This window comes from Mus musculus, chromosome 8 (assembly GCF_000001635.26).
Source record: "Mus musculus strain C57BL/6J chromosome 8, GRCm38.p6 C57BL/6J".
NCBI classification, from domain to species: domain Eukaryota; kingdom Metazoa; phylum Chordata; class Mammalia; order Rodentia; family Muridae; genus Mus; species Mus musculus.
The window spans coordinates 13,007,453-13,024,660 of NC_000074.6; the positions used below are offsets into that span (position 1 = coordinate 13,007,453).

The 17,208-nt window shown below is 49.7% G+C and overlaps 1 protein-coding gene and 1 pseudogene across 11 annotated transcripts in view; both read left to right on the forward strand.

The window, feature by feature from the left end:
• Mcf2l (mcf.2 transforming sequence-like) overlaps positions 1–13,050 on the forward strand; it is a 146,697-nt gene extending 133,647 nt beyond the window's left edge. For 4 of the 11 annotated variants that reach the window (NM_001371043.1, NM_001371050.1, NM_001371045.1 and 1 more), the window contains 12 exons: positions 233–302; positions 2,015–2,107; positions 2,202–2,294; positions 2,964–3,089; positions 3,927–4,148; positions 4,277–4,369; positions 5,349–5,427; positions 5,546–5,612; positions 6,083–6,198; positions 9,895–10,016; positions 10,609–10,721; positions 11,244–13,050. In NM_001371043.1, coding sequence (NP_001357972.1) covers positions 233–302; positions 2,015–2,107; positions 2,202–2,294; positions 2,964–3,089; positions 3,927–4,148; positions 4,277–4,369; positions 5,349–5,427; positions 5,546–5,612; positions 6,083–6,198; positions 9,895–10,016; positions 10,609–10,721; positions 11,244–11,415 — 1,366 coding nt within the window. In that variant the 3' untranslated portion in view covers positions 11,416–13,050. Of the gene's footprint in view, positions 1–232; positions 303–2,014; positions 2,108–2,201; positions 2,295–2,963; positions 3,090–3,926; positions 4,149–4,276; positions 4,370–5,348; positions 5,428–5,545; positions 5,613–6,082; positions 6,199–6,462; positions 6,556–7,366; positions 7,442–9,894; positions 10,017–10,608; positions 10,722–11,243 lie in introns of all 11 variants that reach the window. The other 7 variants (NM_178076.4, NM_001371048.1, NM_001371044.1 and 4 more) reach the window with 5 other exon arrangements.
• Positions 14,416–15,404, forward strand: Gm15352 (predicted gene 15352; annotated as a pseudogene).

Here is a 17,208-nt window from a genome sequence, read left to right on the forward strand (position 1 = left end):
TCTGCCCACCTTCTCACCTCTGCTCCAAGAAGGGCAGCTCCAACTTAAACAAGGCCAGATAAAGCGAAACAGCTGGGCTGTGAGCACTGAGGAGCCAGGGACCCATGTGTGCTGCAACCTCCCAGGCTAGTGGGGAGTTACTGGCACACTGTGACGAGATTGCTCTGGGTCTCTGGAAGACAGTGTCACCTGATCCTGCTGTGTTCACTGTCACTGACACCCTCTCCTACAGAATATTCCTGCGGGAGCTGGAGAGCTGCATAGACTGCCCAGAGCTGGTGGGGAGGTGCTTTCTGGAAAGGGTATGTATCTCTAACTGCATGTCTCACAGGCAGCGTGTCTCTCAGGGCTCCTCTGAGGGGCCCTGAACCTGCATCACTAAGTATGTGTGGGGGCCCCTGGTGCCTCCATATCACACAGTGTGTATGGTGGCTTGCCTGCTTCATCAGTACTGCTAACCACTAATTTCTTCAGCTCCCACTGCAGCTGAAACCAGACAGCACAGCGTCTCCAGTGTAGTGAGAAAGGAGGGGAAAGTGGGATCTTGCTTTTAGGGCTAATGACTGCTTCTGAAAAAGAGGAAAACCATCAGGCACAAGGTTGGGAGTACTGGAGTCACTGTTTCTGAGGCCCAATGTGGCCGAACTTTCCTTGTGGTTTGGTTTGTCGTTACCTAAGCCTTGCTTGCTGAACAACACTGGAAAAGGCTGGGCTCTCTCTGCATCCATCTTCTCTTCTTAAGAATTACAAGTGTTTCCCTCATAGGGTAGTGGAGATGAGTTTAAGCGAGGGGTGTGTGGAAATACTTTGAGCAAAAAGAGCGGAATGCAACATGGGACATTGTCATGTTGAGCACTGTGAACTGTGTCCGATTCACACCTCCCTTCTGGGAGGTCGCTGACACGAGAAAACAGAGCAATGTCATGAGCACCATGGAGACTACCCTTGCCCTGTGGTCCTCTGCACCCACAAACCATCAAGGTTATGTTCCTGAGCCTATTTCATGCCTCAGAACCATATGGCCAACACTATCTATGTTCCCAAATATGTCCTAAACTGTATCCCCACACAGTCTTTATCTCAGAGCCCCATGCATTTTAAATACATCAATACCCCAGGAACTTCTGTGATCTATAGCCATATGTACCCTATGTCCATTAAAGACCTAGAGCCTGCTGTGCCCCCAAATCATCTGCAACCCTCAGAGCACTCTATTCCAGACCTAGCCACACCGCAGGAAATCCTACATCCCCTGAGCACCCAGGGGCAATTTGATTTTACAAAATATTCAGTTTTATTTTTAATATGCGTATTGAGTGTCTAAGTGTATGTATATATGTATGTATGCTGTGTGTGTGTGTGTGTGTGTTGTGTACAAAAGTCAGAAGAGGATGCTGTATCCCCTTGAACTGGAGTACCGACAATTGTGAGTAGTCATGTGGATGCTGGGGACCGAACTTATGTCCTCTGCAAGAGAGCCAGTGCTTCCCCCCCCCCCCAAGGATTTTATTTACTTAATGTATATGTGTACACTGTAGCTGTCTTCAGACACACGGGAATCCATTACAGATGGTTGTGAGCCACCATGTGGTTGCTGGGAATTGAACTCAGGACCTCTAGGAAGAGCAGTCAGTGCTCTTAACCGCTGAGCCATCTCTCCAGCCCCCCGGCCAGTGCTTTAACCACTGAGCAATCTCTTCAGTCTTGCTCATGTGTATTCTACAAAATAACCTATATCATTTGCAAAACTGCCTGAGAGCACCCTGGAATTTTCAGTAAATAAACAGATTGTACTGCCAACCACCTCTGGGCAGAGCCCTCTCTCCACCTTCTGGGCTGTGAGTGTTCAGCGGCTAGGGGGTTAGACTACAAAGCTCGGATGTTGGTGAGCAGCAGTGCTGACTGGGGGAGTTGGCCTTCAAGCAGCAGCTTCCGCTCTGGGTTCAGAAGGCTGCCTAGCATGGCAGGGAAGCAGTCTGTGCTCTTTGTCCCCCCACCCCTACCCTGGCTGCAGATGGAGGAGTTCCAGATCTATGAGAAGTACTGTCAGAACAAGCCACGCTCTGAGAGCCTGTGGAGGCAGTGCTCTGACTGCCCCTTCTTCCAGGTTGGTCCTGAGCCCCTCCCCCCACTAGCATTTCCTTCCCCGGGGCCGTGGACAGAGCTGTGGCCTGGTGTGACCAAGTGTTTGGTGGTTGCAGGAGTGTCAGAAGAAGCTGGACCACAAGCTGAGCCTGGACTCCTACCTGCTGAAACCTGTGCAGAGGATAACCAAGTACCAGCTGCTGCTCAAGGTGAGCCTCCAGGGCCGCCGCCCTGCATCAGCCACACCTGCCTGCTCTGCTGGTTAGGCGTCTACAGGGCTCACCGAGCCCTAACCCTAGGCCCAAGGGAACTCTTATGAGCCACTTGTTGTGGCTCCAATTTACTGAACCATTTGTATGGGCCTACTGTGTGCTGTACATCTCAGAGTGCTAGGTACCTGCCCATGGCCAGCTATACTAGGAGTCTATGCTGATGGCCTACAAGCCTCTCCATGAAGGGGATGAGAGCTGATCCCTGCCTGTCCTGTTGGTCCCTAGCACAGAGGAAAGTGAGGAGTCTCTGGCTTAGAGTTAACTCAGTGTGGCAGGACAGGAAAGGGTTTGTATCCTTGTGCCTTTAGCAGGGCCATGGCAGCTAGTGGGAGGCAAGGGTGAACCTTTCCAGCCAGGCAGCTCCTGCTCCGCAGACCCCAACTGTCTGTCTGTCATCCCAGCTTCTGGGAGGATGTAAAGTGGCTTCCTGACAAGCAGCAGGAATCTGGTGTTGGTGTGCTGGTGTCTGTCTGGGGGCCACACCAGACTCCCAGGACTCCCATCTTCAGGCCTTGCCTGGAGTCTGAATCTGAAAGACAGCCAGCTGCTCATAGGGGAGAAGAGAGATCCTGGTCTCTAACTGAATCTCCTCACATTTCCCCTCAGGAAATGCTGAAGTACAGCAAGCACTGTGAAGGGGCAGAGGACCTGCAGGAGGCGCTGAGCTCCATCCTGGGCATCCTCAAGGCTGTGAACGACTCCATGCATCTCATCGCCATCACTGGCTATGATGTAAGGCCCCATGGTGGCACTGTGGTGCTGAGGATACTCTGGCCTTTGTCGTAGCTTGGTCCTTGTCTCATAAGCAGTTTGATAGGGAAATCCTAGCAATACTTCCAAGCTTCCTGTGTCTAGAAGTGAACACATGGTCCAGGGCCTTGGGCAGCCCCAGGCTCTGATTAAGGTGCTTGTCCATATATGGAGCAGACCAAGATGGTTCCCCTAAGAGGGTGAGGATCTCTCCAACAGGAATGCCCCCGAAACCTCTTTCCTCCTGCCTACTTCCTGGACAGCACTAGGACCCTCTGTTTTATATGATGAGGTGTGCGGTCCAGTGGCTGGTGGCAGGTGGCTGCCTAGGGTAAACTTCTCTTTATAGGCCCACCTCGAGTCCACATAGAAGGGTTTTGCTTCTCTGAATGTCCATTTAACATCCATTTTCTGGTTTTTATAATGGCTAGATTGTATTTTTTTTAATAGTTTTAGATTTGTCAGTTGAACGTGGAGCTCAGATTCCATAAACCCCATCCCTGCCTCTGCCTCATGACACACCTGGGACACCGGATTGGGCTGTGGGGACATGTGGTTAGCTGAGTCTGCTGTGCGTTAGGGTTCCAAGTGCTGTCCCTTCTCCACCATAGTAGTGTCTCATGGCTCCTCCATGCTATGCCTCCTCTTTCCCCCAAGCCCTGCAGCAACTATCCAATCTTTTCCCACCTCCCCAAACTCGCCCCTCTGGAATGTGCTGCAAGGAGAACCCTACAGTGTGCAGCCTTTCCAGTGCATACTGGACGCCAGCCCTCCCAAGTTCACCTGCCTTGCATGCCTAATGCGTGTCCGTTGTTCCAGGGAAACCTTGGCGACCTGGGGAAGCTGCTGATGCAAGGTTCCTTCAGCGTGTGGACAGACCACAAGAAGGGCCACACCAAAGTGAAGGAGCTAGCCAGGTTCAAGCCCATGCAGCGGCACCTGTTTCTGCACGAGAAGGCCGTCCTCTTCTGCAAGAAGAGGGAGGAGAATGGGGAGGGATACGAGAAGGCTCCTTCCTACAGCTACAAGCAGTCCTTGAATGTGAGTGACTGGAACAGCTCTGGGAGGGGTTCCCACCATCCTTAGTCCTTACCCTACCCCCAAGGGCTCCATCAGCTTCCACCGTCTCTGGATGCATGGTGATGGCTGTCTATTCCTACCCCTGCCAGATGACGGCTGTCGGCATCACAGAGAACGTGAAGGGTGACACCAAGAAGTTCGAGATCTGGTACAACGCAAGGGAGGAGGTTTATATCATTCAGGTACCTGCCCTGCAAACCAGGAGCCAAGGGCACCCTTGGGCCTCTCCAGGGTGGGCAGTGGGAGACTTCCAGTGAGAACCAGGTCAACAGCCTTCATGGATGTACCCCTCAGAAGCAGGAGCTACTGTACTGGGACACAAGATATGCTGGGCAACACAGCTAGGGTACTAGAAGGGGACTTCCAGAAATGCCTCTGACTCCCACACCTCTCAATAGCCCTGGAAAAGTTTGTCCACACAGCCTGGCTGTCTGATAGAATGTATGGCACACCAGTCCTTATTGGCCCATGGGAGAGAGGGCAGAGCTACAGTATAGGCTCAGGTGATAGCATCCTCCCCATGAACCTGTCAAGAACCTAAGTACTCCATGAAGGTCATAGCCCAACACGGCTGTGCCTTCCACTTGTCTTCAGCACATAGTGGCCATAGAGGTGTGGCAGCTCCAGTGTGCCTTTCAGTTTTATACCCAGCCCAGGAGGCCACACAGACCTAAATCAAGGTTTGGGCCCAGCAGCTGTCCTGACAATAGTATTCAAGCTAGGCTTCAGACCACTTTACTAACACAGGACAGCAGTCCTGGCCACAGGTGACACTCTCAGCCCGGTCACACCCATCTGTCTACCTGTGTGAGTTTGAGACTTGCTGTTGTGCCTGTCACCTAAAACACAGTCAAATAGAGGACACATCTGGGAGACCTGCACTGCAGGCCATGCTACTAGCCCAGCACACCAGCATCTGCAGAAGAGGTGGCCTTCTGCTAGTAACTGGCTGTCTTTGCCGTGCCCTGGACACCTGCACAAACCCATGGCCTTTTGCAGCCAGTCCTGTGCTACAGAGAGACCCTAAAAGGGACATTCCCACCACTTGCTCCTGCTCTATACACAGGGGTCCCTTGGTTCATAGGATTCTCCTTGAGGGAGTCTGGTGGAAACTGCAGTGTGTTTTTCTGATCACTGGCTCCCATTTCTCTTTTGGGGCAGGCGCCAACCCCCGAGATTAAAGCAGCGTGGGTGAATGAGATTCGGAAGGTGCTGACCAGCCAGCTGCAGGCTTGCCGGGGTGAGGCTGCCTTTGGCTTCTGCGTGCTTTCTTATGTGCCTTTGTCAGTGCCTGCGAGCGCACTGATGCTCAGTTCCCACTGATAACTGGTGTGTGTCCCTTGCCCCTCCCCCAACAGAGGCCAGCCAGCACCGAGCCCTGGAGCAGTCCCACAGCCTTCCTTTGCCCACGCCATCCAGCACCAGGTGAGCTTGCCTGGGTATCACTCAGAAGCCGAGGGAGCATGTCTGGAATCCCAGCACACAGGACACTGTGGCGAAAGGATCTACTGAGGCTACAGAATAAAACCTAAGGAAGAATAGCAATACTTCCGTAAACACCACAGTTTACTTACTGTGTCACTGAGAGGAGTTTGCACAAGGTCCTCCAGCGTCACCTGGAGATGTTGTACCAGTGGTTTATACCTGAATATCAGGCCTGAGGGTGTTGTCCCTAGTCCTAACTTCCTCTGCAAGTCCCCTGCTTCACAGCTGCCTGTTTGTGGATTACCTCTCAAGATAGTCAGCATGCCAATGGTACAGCCAGGTGACAGTTGGTCACCCACTTTGAATGAGGGACAGCACCTGGAAGACAGTCTAGAAGCCAAGATGTCTTAATTCCCTAAGACACTAACCAACATACTGGTTTTTTCTCTATGGGTCACTGATGCCTTCAGTCCCACAAAAGGGAACACAAGAAATGTCAAGAAGCTCGAAGACCGGAAGACGGACCCGCTCAGCCTGGAAGGCTACGTGAGCTCATCGTTACCAAAGCCCCCTGAGAAGGGCAAAGGTGAGTGTCGACTGCAGTGTGAGCCTTTCAGACGCTGCTCCTGGAATGCCCAGCGGTCAGCATGGGAGAACCCAGGAGCCCCTCAGCACACTGGTCACATAGAAGGAGACCCCCTCATTTGTGGTCACCGGGTACCTCCACCAGGTGCACCCTAGGATGTTCAACTGCTCTGCCCACCTTCCTGAGCATGGGGCCATGGCCCCTTGCCCCTGCCATCCTCCCTCCCGGATGCTATCTCTGCACTCTGTCTCTCCTCCCTCCTAGACGATGCGGTCCCTAGTTCTACCTCTGAAAGCTCTGCGCTTTCCAGAAAGCGCTTCACGCTGCAGGGCTTGGCTAACCTCAAAGGTCAGAAAGGTAAAGAGGCAGTGCCCCCCCCCACTGCCTTCCACACCATCTTCCTGTGGTGACCTCTGGCGCCACATGCAGCCGCACGAGCCCATCTCTCACCCTGTCATTCGTGCCCACCAATGCTGTGTAGATACAAATGCCTGACGTTATCTTTTAGGGGTGCCTTTTGGATACAGAGAGAGCCAACTTTACGAGTGCAGCCTCCTAAGAACTGGGGCTGTTAACCACTTTTCCAGCCTGACGTCTTCTGCCCCTTCTCCCTCTGCCTCACTTCACATTTTCCTGTCAGCTCTGCAGGCCTCTGCCTTTCTTGCTGTCGTGACCCTCAAGTGCTGATTACCATGGTCAGGCGTCTTCTGGGGTGTTTTTGCCAGTGAACAGTGGCAAAGAAGCCTTTTAACTGAGAGCTGAAATAGTCTGGTCACCTGGGGATGCTCTTCAGTGACCAAAGCCCTGATGTGTTTCAGCTCTGCACAGGGATCCCTCCCAACAGTCCAGCTCTCCCCAGGTGACAGGCATGGGTTCAAAGAACTAATGTGCTCCCCAACTTATAATTCTTACCTGGCTTCAAACTTGAGCAAAAGAAGCTTGTTCTATAGCGACGTTCTTTCTAAAGCAGAGCTGAGGGCAGCCCCTAAGAGGATGACTGACGGCTAAGGCCACCATCTACCACCTCTGCTGTCTGGGCCTCTCCCCTTCCCTGTGAGAACCCTCAGTCATTTCATCTCGCCAACCTTTCACCTGCCTCCTCCACTCACTCAGCAGTTCTTCAGCTTTCTCTCTACTGTTGTATTTTTGCCTCTTCCTCTTCCTGCAGCCTCTCCGACCAGTCCTGACAAAAAAGCTAAGCGGCACGAAGTAAAGAGCGACCCGACTCCCTTTGGTTTGCGAGGTAGCGCTGCAGCCCCTGAACCCCAGCCCAGCATGCTGTCTGGCTGTGCAGGGCACCTAGGATGAAAGCAAGTAGATCAGACGAGCCAGGAGCAGTAGTAACTGATGGGTCACAGCTTGAAGCCTAGTAACAGATGCTGACAGATGCTACATTCCTGCTGGCTCCTTAGCCCATGGTTGGCAAGCACAGGCACAGGCACAGCTTGGCTGACCAGCTTTTCACTGAGATTTATCACTCAGTGCTGGTGCAGGCTACAGGTGCCCTGTTCAAGGGTCACAGTACCAACACCCTCCCCCGAGTCACCAGCCAGCCCAGTTCTTCTGGGTAGAAAGAAGCTGCAAGATCAAGTCTTTGCTCCAGGCGGACAGTCACTCACATGGGCCACTGGAGTCAGCTACACTCAGGGCCTTGAGTCTCTGTGTCCTTCTCCCAAATCCTCCATTGTCCCTCAAGGATCTCAGATTCCAGGAGAGGGTTCCCAGGAGCACCCTCAGCATGATACCAGACTTACCCTACCCCCAAACGATGCTCCAAGGCCCAATTCCCCAACCGGTGTGCCAAATGCTGTTCCCTCCTCGTTCCGGCTTAGTGTTCCCATCCTTCCTACCTTCCATCATGCACTGCCTTCTACAGAAGTGGGTGCAGATGCAGGCCACGCCTGAGGGGGGGCGTTGTACAGAGCCTGACATTCTCATGCAGTGTCCCAGCATCCTCCAAAGAGAGTGATCCCCCCCTAATCTGCGGTCATCAATACTTGTAAATCCTTTCATGTATGTGTCTCGCTTCTGCTCCCTGGAAACTGCCAGAGCAGCATGCCAGGCCCCCTGTTAACAGAGTATCCAATACTCTGACAGCATTGTGGCCTGGTGCTGATCTGGTCACAGGCACTTCAGTTATGGCAGCTGCCAAAGCTTGAGCTGATTGAAGCGTCTCAGACACGCTAAGGAAGGCAACGGTTTCTTTATAGTTTGTGACCCGCTGGGTGGGCTCTGATGATGGAAAGTTGTGTACTTAGAAGTGTTCATCTGCTCCAACAGTCCTTCTGCTCAGGTAGAGGCCCCTGTGTAAGCACTGTAGAGGTGGTTGGAGGGGAAAGACAACTGAGTCAGGCTTCTTGCACGTGTCTTGGAGCAAGAAGGGAGATGACTATAGCTGGGAACCTCTAGAAATCAGTTCTTAACTTACATGCAAGCCTGACATGACACTTCCCAGGACCAAGTACACAGCTGTCCCCAGGCCTCAGGGAGGTAGACAGAGGGGCTCCACTTGTTCCTGCCATGGTGGGGTGGGCTCTGAGCCTGCATAGCTAGCTGGTAGCTGGGAAATGTCTAGGCCCAGCTGTTTTCTAGGAAGACAGAGAGGTTTACCAGTGTCCCTGGGAATGCTCAGCTATGGAGTGGTTGCAGAGCTAACAGCTTCTTTGTTGCCCTGATTTCATGGGGGCTGTTCTGTAATTCCATCACACCCCTGCATCCTCTTACAAGGAAGAACCACGCTGCACCAGCACCTAGTACTATATGATGTCAGGTATGCCTAGCCTTGGATCCAACAAGCAAGCTGGCCTTCCTTGCTGTGCTTTTTGTGTGATGATGTGTCCTCCAGTGTCGTCCAGTGACTATTCAGTACCCAGTAGGACAGGGTAGTTGCTCCAACCTATTACTGTCTGAAGAATTTACTCAATAGGAGTTTATGATCTCCATGTCTGCAGTATGGGAAATACTGTAATATCCTTTGGCGCATACATCAAGATAAACAAGAATGACGCAGTAGGAAATTCGGGGACCCACTGGCCAACCCAGTGGATTTGCCAGGAGGCAGGACTGGGGCTCTATCATTGCTAGACTGCCCATACATGGCTTAACCTAGTCCTGGTCATTAACTTGTGTATCTCACAGGTCAGGGATTTACTTGGTCATTCTTGCCGGGAATTGTTTTTCCTGGCGGCCAAGTAGGTATTGCCCATCGGAATTTTTATCTGAAGACAGCATCCCTTCGTGGGGTTTGCTATAGGGTTTAAGTAGGTGAGCTTAGTAGGTCCAGGGGCCTGAAGAAGGTAGAAATGTCCAGGGGAGTTCTGGGCCTCATCTTAACCCTTAGAGTGGCCCGGCAAATAGCAAAATAGACATGGGCACTCTCATACTGCGTCTCCCTGTGCTATGCAGTCATAGCAGAATGGAGCCAGCATTTTATAACAGTGTAGGAACCAGTGGGGAGTCTAAGCAGATGATTCCAGTGACAGAAAACTGTCACATGCCACACAGTTCAATGAACCTAGGAAGATGGTAGACTTAAGTTCAGAGTCCCACAGATACACGTTCCAAGGGGTCTGTGGACCTCAGATCGAATACACTTGGGTAATGGTGACTGTAGTGTGTGTGTGTGTGTGTGTGTGTGTGTGTGTGTGTGTGTGTGTGTGTGTATGCACATACCTCACACGGCACTGTTTCTCCTAGGCTGGAGCAAAACATCCCACTCCCTGGAGGCCCCTGAGGAGGACGGAGGCTGGTCCAGTGCTGAGGAACTCATCAACTCATCTGATGCTGAGGAAGACGGTGGAGTGGGCCCTAAGAAGCTGGTAACCATGACCTCCCTACGGGTGTCCCTAAGTGGGTCCCTGTGTCTAGTGAGGATACATCCTGGCCTGGGCCCTCTGTTGCAGCCACTGTTCATCATCTAGAGATACCCAGTGCTCACTTAGATCACTATCCACTACCCACAGCCCCATGGCACCGTGTGCCCCCTGCCTCTGCTAGAGCACAGGCATGGTTTACCCCTTCTTAAGGGGACAGCCCATACTTACACATAGTTAACATTGGTAGAATGTTCTAGCCAAACCCGTAAAGACAGGTAGTAATGTGGACACATTGATACACTCGTTTTTATTTTTTAACATGGCCACAATATGAATTGTACCATCTCCCTAACACTAGGAGTCTTTCAGTTTAAGCCAGAAATCTCACCAAAACCTTTACAAGTGGCAGAACCCCAACACTACACTGGTCTTCCCCTTGCTAGTTCTAATGTGGGCACTGCTGCTAGTGTATAGCTGGTGATAGAGGTAGAGAACAGACAGAGATAGAGGATAGGTGTGTTGTGGGGGCTGCTGGCGCTGGGAAGAGGGAGTGCCAACAGGATGAAACCTCAGCCCTATCCCTTGTCACTCTCAGGTGCCGGGTAAATACACAGTGGTGATGGATGATGAGAAAGGGGGCCCTGACACCCTTGCCATGAGGAGTGGAGATATGGTGGAGGTGGTGGAAGAAGGCGCTGAGGGCCTCTGGTAAGATGGCGGTAAACTCTCCTGCCTCAGACATGTCCCTCACACACAAATGACCTGTGTGTTCCTACCCAGACATGACCATGTGTGTTCCTACCTCAGATATGTCCCTGTGTGATTCCCACCTCAGACATGTCCCTGTGTGATTCCTACCTCAGACATGACCTATGTGTTCCTACCTCAGACATGTCCATCACACACGAATGACCTGTGTGTTCCTACCTCAGACATGACCATGTGTGTTCCTACCTCAGATATGTCCCTGTGTGTTCCTACCTCAGACATGTTCTTGTGTGATTCCCACCTCAGACATGACCTACTTGTTCCTACCTCACACATGTCCCTGTGTGGTCCCACCTCAGACATGATCTGTGCGTTCCCACCTCAGAGGTGACCTGTGTAGTCTGACCTCAGACATGCCTCTGTATGTTCCCACCTCAGATGCATCCATTTGCCCACCTCAGAGGCACCCAGCGACAGATTGGGGGCATGTGGAACATTACAGCCAGTGACTTCCTCTTTCAGGTATGTTCGGGACCTGACCAGCAGCAAGGAGGGATGGGTGCCAGCCAGCAGCCTATCCACCCTCCTGGGCAAATCCAGTTCAGCCCAGTGTCTGAGCAGCTCAGGTAAGATCCACTGTGCGCGCCAGCTGTGCCCTGAGCCTGCCGAGATCCTCAGCCCAGAGCCCGTTTAAAAGCAGAGGGGTTTCTAGGTGTGCAGAGCAAAGGGCCAGAGCCGAAGCCTGTCTCCACTGGTTTCCCGCAGACTCCAGCCCAGGGTCAGCCGTGCTGAGCAGCTCATCCAGCTTCAGCGAGGGCTACCCTGCTCCCTTCTCCGAGCTCCAGGGATAGTGGCCAGGCCCCTGTGGCAGGCACTCGAGGTCACCGTGCAGTAGACCAGCATGCAAATCTCTAAGTTTTTTGGTTTTTTTTTATTTTTAATTTTTATTTTTGCTTGGGCTTGCTTAGTTTGGGAGGGGATGGTGCTCCGAGATCTCTGGAAACAGGAGGCCCCTGTCAGCCATGGGCTTCAGAGGACATTGGGGCCTTGGAACCAGGACCCCACTGCATATGCAGATGCCAGGAGACAACAGTTCACCACCAAAGCTTCTTCAGAGACTCCAGAGTGGACAGAGGCGGGGCTGTGGGTCAGGAGACCCCTGTGCAGGAAGCTGGGAGGCAGCCAACAGCCCCTGCTGTGCAGCCTCTCTAAGGTGTCCTGGCCTCTCTGGTGCTTTCTACGGCAACACGACCCTGAGGAAGCCACTTCTAACAGGAGTGAACAGTTTGCTACCAACAGCCTAAGGGGGGGTCAAGGGACTCTCGTCTTTTATAAGTTTTTGATTTTTTTTAAACAGGGATTAACCCCATGGCCATTTTTTGTGGTACTCTGGCCTCAAAACTTTAACCAAGAATCACTGTGTTTACATGAAATGACAATTTGATACTGTATTTGATATAAAACTATTTTTTGTTACTGGGGTTTACATCAAAGCACGTTGTTTATACAACTAACTGATTTCTGGGGCACTCTCGCTGAGACCTGGCACTCCCTGGAATACAGGTGCAGGAAGGCCTGGTCAGCCAGGGGGTGTGTCCTCCTGGGCAGCCAGGGGGCGTGTCCTCCACCAAAAGCAGTTGGAAATCATTGAGAGTCTTGCATCTGCATAGGTTTCGTTTTCACAAGAAATGTAAAGTATAATTTAAAATATTAGCCTTCTTTTCTACAATATAAAGGAGACTCTCTGTTTTTTAAAAGAACATCATTAAATTAGGATATTTTTATTATTTTTAAAGAAAATGTATAACTCCATGCTGTCAGTCATCCTCAGCAACTCAGGCACTGGCTGCCTCTCCACGTCAGGGCAGGCCCCACTTCCCCTCTCCTAGCCCCGTCCACTCTGCCCTACAGCAGGAGGGGCTGCAGCTGAGCTTGGGGTGGGGGACGGGGATCTGCAGCCTCCATTCAAGTCACGGCAGAACTGCCACAAACTGTTGTTTTCCGCTTTTTTGTGTGTTTCAGAAACAAATTCTGTTCTTTGGAAACTCTCTGTGCCTAGTAGGGCAGATATTTTTATATGTGTGTATATATGTTCACGTGTGTACATAGGATCTTGGTGTAAAGGATGTATTTATGGTCTCACGCTGCTGAACATGTGTCACTTTACGGTCCCTCCCTGTCTCCTCACCCTGCTGCCATGGGAGGCCACCGAGGCTCGTTCACCACTGTATGTCCAGGAAAAACACCCTCCTCCCCTGCCCTATGGCTTGCAAAGCCATTACTGGCTACACCTTCAGAGAATGGTAATAAAATAAAAAACGTGCAAAGACTCAGTAGCATTTCTGGTTATGTGTTATGCGGGAAGAATCGTGGGACATAACTGCCCAGCCTGTTTTGAAAAAGCCACCTTCCTTTGGGAACTTGTCCTCATAAGGACACTTTAAAATGTCATGTTTTTGCCGGGCATGGTGGCTCATGCTTTTAATCCCAACACTCAGGAAGCAGAGGCAGGCAGATCTTCTTGAGTTTGAGGCCAGCCTGTTCTACGCAGAGAGCTCCAAGCCAGCAAGAGCTACACACAGTGAGGCCTCATCTAAAAACCAACCAACAACAAATGTCACACCTCATTCAGCATTGCTCTTACTTCCTACTGCTCTGATATAAGTAAGAAGTTAAACTCAGAAGTCTTTATTGTGTGAATGAAGTTTGGATAAAGGCCAGCAATTCCTGCCATCTCCCCTCTTGGTGTGAGCCCTGGGCTCCCAGAATGGTTGTCACAAATGCCTTGTGTGGCTACTGTAAGACTGAGGCAGAACGGTAGGGTGTGGAGGAAGTGCGGGTACCACACATAATATGATATATGTTTTATTTTATCTGACAGTGATGGTGTTAAAATAGTAACAACATATACTTGGGTGTGTGCTGAGTGTGGAGGGGACTAGAGACATGCAGTAGAGGCATTACAGAATAGTAATAACACATTTGACAACTCCTCGTTGAGAAGGTAGAGAGTGAAGCAGGTTTGTTGATCTGTGAGAAAGGTAGGGTGGAGAAATGGGGAAAGAACAGTGAGCAGAGACACAAAAATATAATAAAGAGATGTGAGCAGACATGTCTGACTTCACAGGGCAACTAGTGTCCTAATTGATGTGCCCAGACAGCACCAAACAGGCTAGATAAATTACCACTAAAGGGGAGCCTGAGAAAAGGGCGATGACTGAGAATAAAGGAAAGCAAAAGGAGTAGCCTGAATAAAAGGAAAAGAAAGCTAACATAGTAATGCTACTAACAAAAATGAAATTTATGGCAGTTAGACTATAAGGAGCTAGATGGACATCCAAACTTTTAGGCTAGTAATAATGTTCCAAGTGCAGACAGCAAGGCTTGGTGGTCAATGCTGCTGCCATAGACACTGATGCCTGTGTATCAAACAGGAAATGGTACCATTTTCAGCACACACAGAACATACACAAAGCAATGAAATAGATACTTTGTGAATGGTGTTTGGAAGTCCGTAGCCATTATTCTGTGGTATCCACTTAATCTAATCTGACAACACTGTGGATAACAAGTATAATCAGTTAAATTAAAAGTATAAAGAAGAAATTGAGAGAGTTAAAATAAAAACAAATCAAAACCTTAATTCTTGAAAACCAGAAAAACTGACTGTAACTTGTAGAAAAAACAAGAAACAACCTTGCCTGCGCCCGCACAAGCCGTGCAGATCTCCACCCACGGAACATCCAGAGAGTCGCACCACTGCGCTGATGGAGCAGACATGGGCAGAGCTAGGGCTGGGGTTGCTGCTTCCGGCACTGCTCCTACCCACACAGATTCAATGCAACCAAATATCTGTTGCACCAGTTTCCAGTAACCAGAATATTTCTGCTTCCCCAAATCCAAGTAATGCTACCACCAGAGTGGGTGGCAGCTCCCCGCAGTCCACAGCTGGTCTCCTGGCACACACTCTCTCTCTCTTCTACATCTCTACTGTTAGAGACTCAGGCCAGGAAATGTTTCTACTTCCCATCTTCTAGACTCACCCCAAATGGCAACCACAAGTCCAATGTGACCAGGAATAAACAGGTTACCATACCTCAACAGAAAACACTGAGAATTCAAAATCTGACCAGATTAAAGGACGCGTTGAGAGAAGAGAGATGCCAATATTGAACCTGCTGGAATCTTACATTCCAAGATGAAGACGGCATCCAGAATTGATGTGATTTCCTTGAATGTGGCTTAAGAAATGTGGACACTTAAAACTCTCACTTGAAATTGGACATAGGTTTGATGTAGAGATTAGGACAGGGTGCAGAATGGAGACCCATTTTGTCATTGGTTCATCTGACCTATAAAGCCATAGTGCAGTTAGGTGATATTCAAAAGCGTCTTTCATGCTATTTATGTATATGTTAGAAGGAACTACCAGGCGTTGCTTTAAATTCCCAATTTGTTGTTTCAGTACTACTAATTTAATATGCTAAGCTCTAGGTAAAGTTCCACGTTGTGGAACTTTGACTATTCTCTTTGAAAGTGAACATTTTACACCCTCCTTCTGTGGCTTTAGATCTGGCATTGTATTTGACCTTTATTAGTAATTGACATGTATCAGGCAATGATGGATTGGAACCCACCCCCAAATCCAGCCACCACTGAATAAATCTGATTTAAAAAGTCAAAAAAAAAAAAACCCTAAGAAACTATTTAGCAAAGAGTGTTAGAACATGTCAAACAACAGTGGTAGAACACACACACTCGCCCTATAGGGCCAGTAACCTCCCAGACCATGGCGTTTGGTTTGGTTTGGTTTGGTTTGGTTTTGGTTTGGTTTGGTTTGGTTTGGTTTGGTTTGGTTTGGTTTGGTTTGGTTTGGTTTGGTTTCTTTTGGGTTTTGGCCAGGTTTACAGCACCAGGCGATTCCCTCCTATGGAGCCAGCCTCATATCCAAATCAGAAAAGAGTTGGTTACCCCTCTAACAGTTGTAATTGGTTACCAGTGTAACAGTCATAGTTGGTTACCCCTCTAACAGTCATAGTTGGTTTCCCCTGTGACAGTTGTAATTGGCTTCCCCTGTAACCGTCATAGTTGGTTACCCCTCTAACAATTGTAATTGGTTACCCCTCTAACAGCCCTAGTTTGTTAGCCCTGTAACAGTCATACCACTGTTTGATTCATAGGTTCGGTTACTACCTATGTAGTCACTGTTCTAGCATGCAGGGTTCTCTGGTGAATGGGACAGCTGATGACTCTTTCCTCCAATGGATACTTTCAGAACTATGAAAACAAAGCATAAGGGAGGAAGTTTCAAGGTCAGTGCCAATTTGATTCTCTATATGCTACAGATAAAGTGTGGTGTATCTTCAGCAATCATATATTTATGGTGGGCAAGCAAGAACAATGACCTATGTTGGGAAAAAAACCCCACAAATTCTAAACAAGTAAATTTGTCCATGTAATGCAGGTATGGTGCAATATCAAAAAAGTACTGCTGTAACTTACCATGTCAAACTGAACCAGATAAGTCAGCAGTCTCATAGATGTACAAAATTTTAATTGATCATTAATTTATCATGGTTATTGCACCAGGAGTTTAAAAACAGTTTTCAACCAGATAAAGCATGTGTATCAATCTTCAAAGCAAAAATTTTAAGTATCCTCATCCAAGCAGAAATCAAAGAGAGGTGAGCAAGAGCCTTCCTAGCATACAGGACAAACATGAGGACACCTCACTATTGAGATCACTCACTAGAATAGGGACTAGCACAAAGGAGCAAGAAATGAATCTGGTGGATTGAAAGTACCTGCTCCTAACCAGGAAATTCAGGAGCATTCACACATTGTTAACAGTAGAGTCCTCGAGGCTAATACACAGAGCAAAACAGACCCAGAGAAGACACAGACCCAGAGCAAGACAGGGATCCAGAGCAAGATACAGATCCAGAGCAAGACACAGATCCAGAGCAAGACACAAATCCAGAGCAAGACACAGATCCAGAGCAAGACAGATCCAGAGGAAATAAAAGTGATACTGACCTTTCTGATTCAGATCAGCTCTCTAGTTCTTAAACTTCAAGTTACTGGTGGCATTGCCACTGGTCCCCAACCTTGCAGGGTGTCAGAACCCACAGGCATCATCAAACTCTGTGATTAGGACTGCTCCAAAGATTCTGCTTCCCCATGGAGTGAGGGAGCCTGCATCTGTGTAGGTGTCATGGATGATGTGAGTGTGAAGGTGTAGCGTGCATGTATACAAGGGTGTGCATAGGCTGTGTGTGGAGTGTGTGCATAGGTGTAAGAATGGTATGCAACTGTGCAAAGACAGTGTGCATGTGTACAAGTCCATAAGGAAGTGTGAGCATAATGTATGTGTGTGTCCCCAGGTAATTCTGAGCCCACTGTCACTTACGGGTCTCTCATGTGTGTCACATGTACAAGGGTGAGGCTGACATGTAGCAGCATGCTGAGGGTTCCAGTCCTGTTCTGC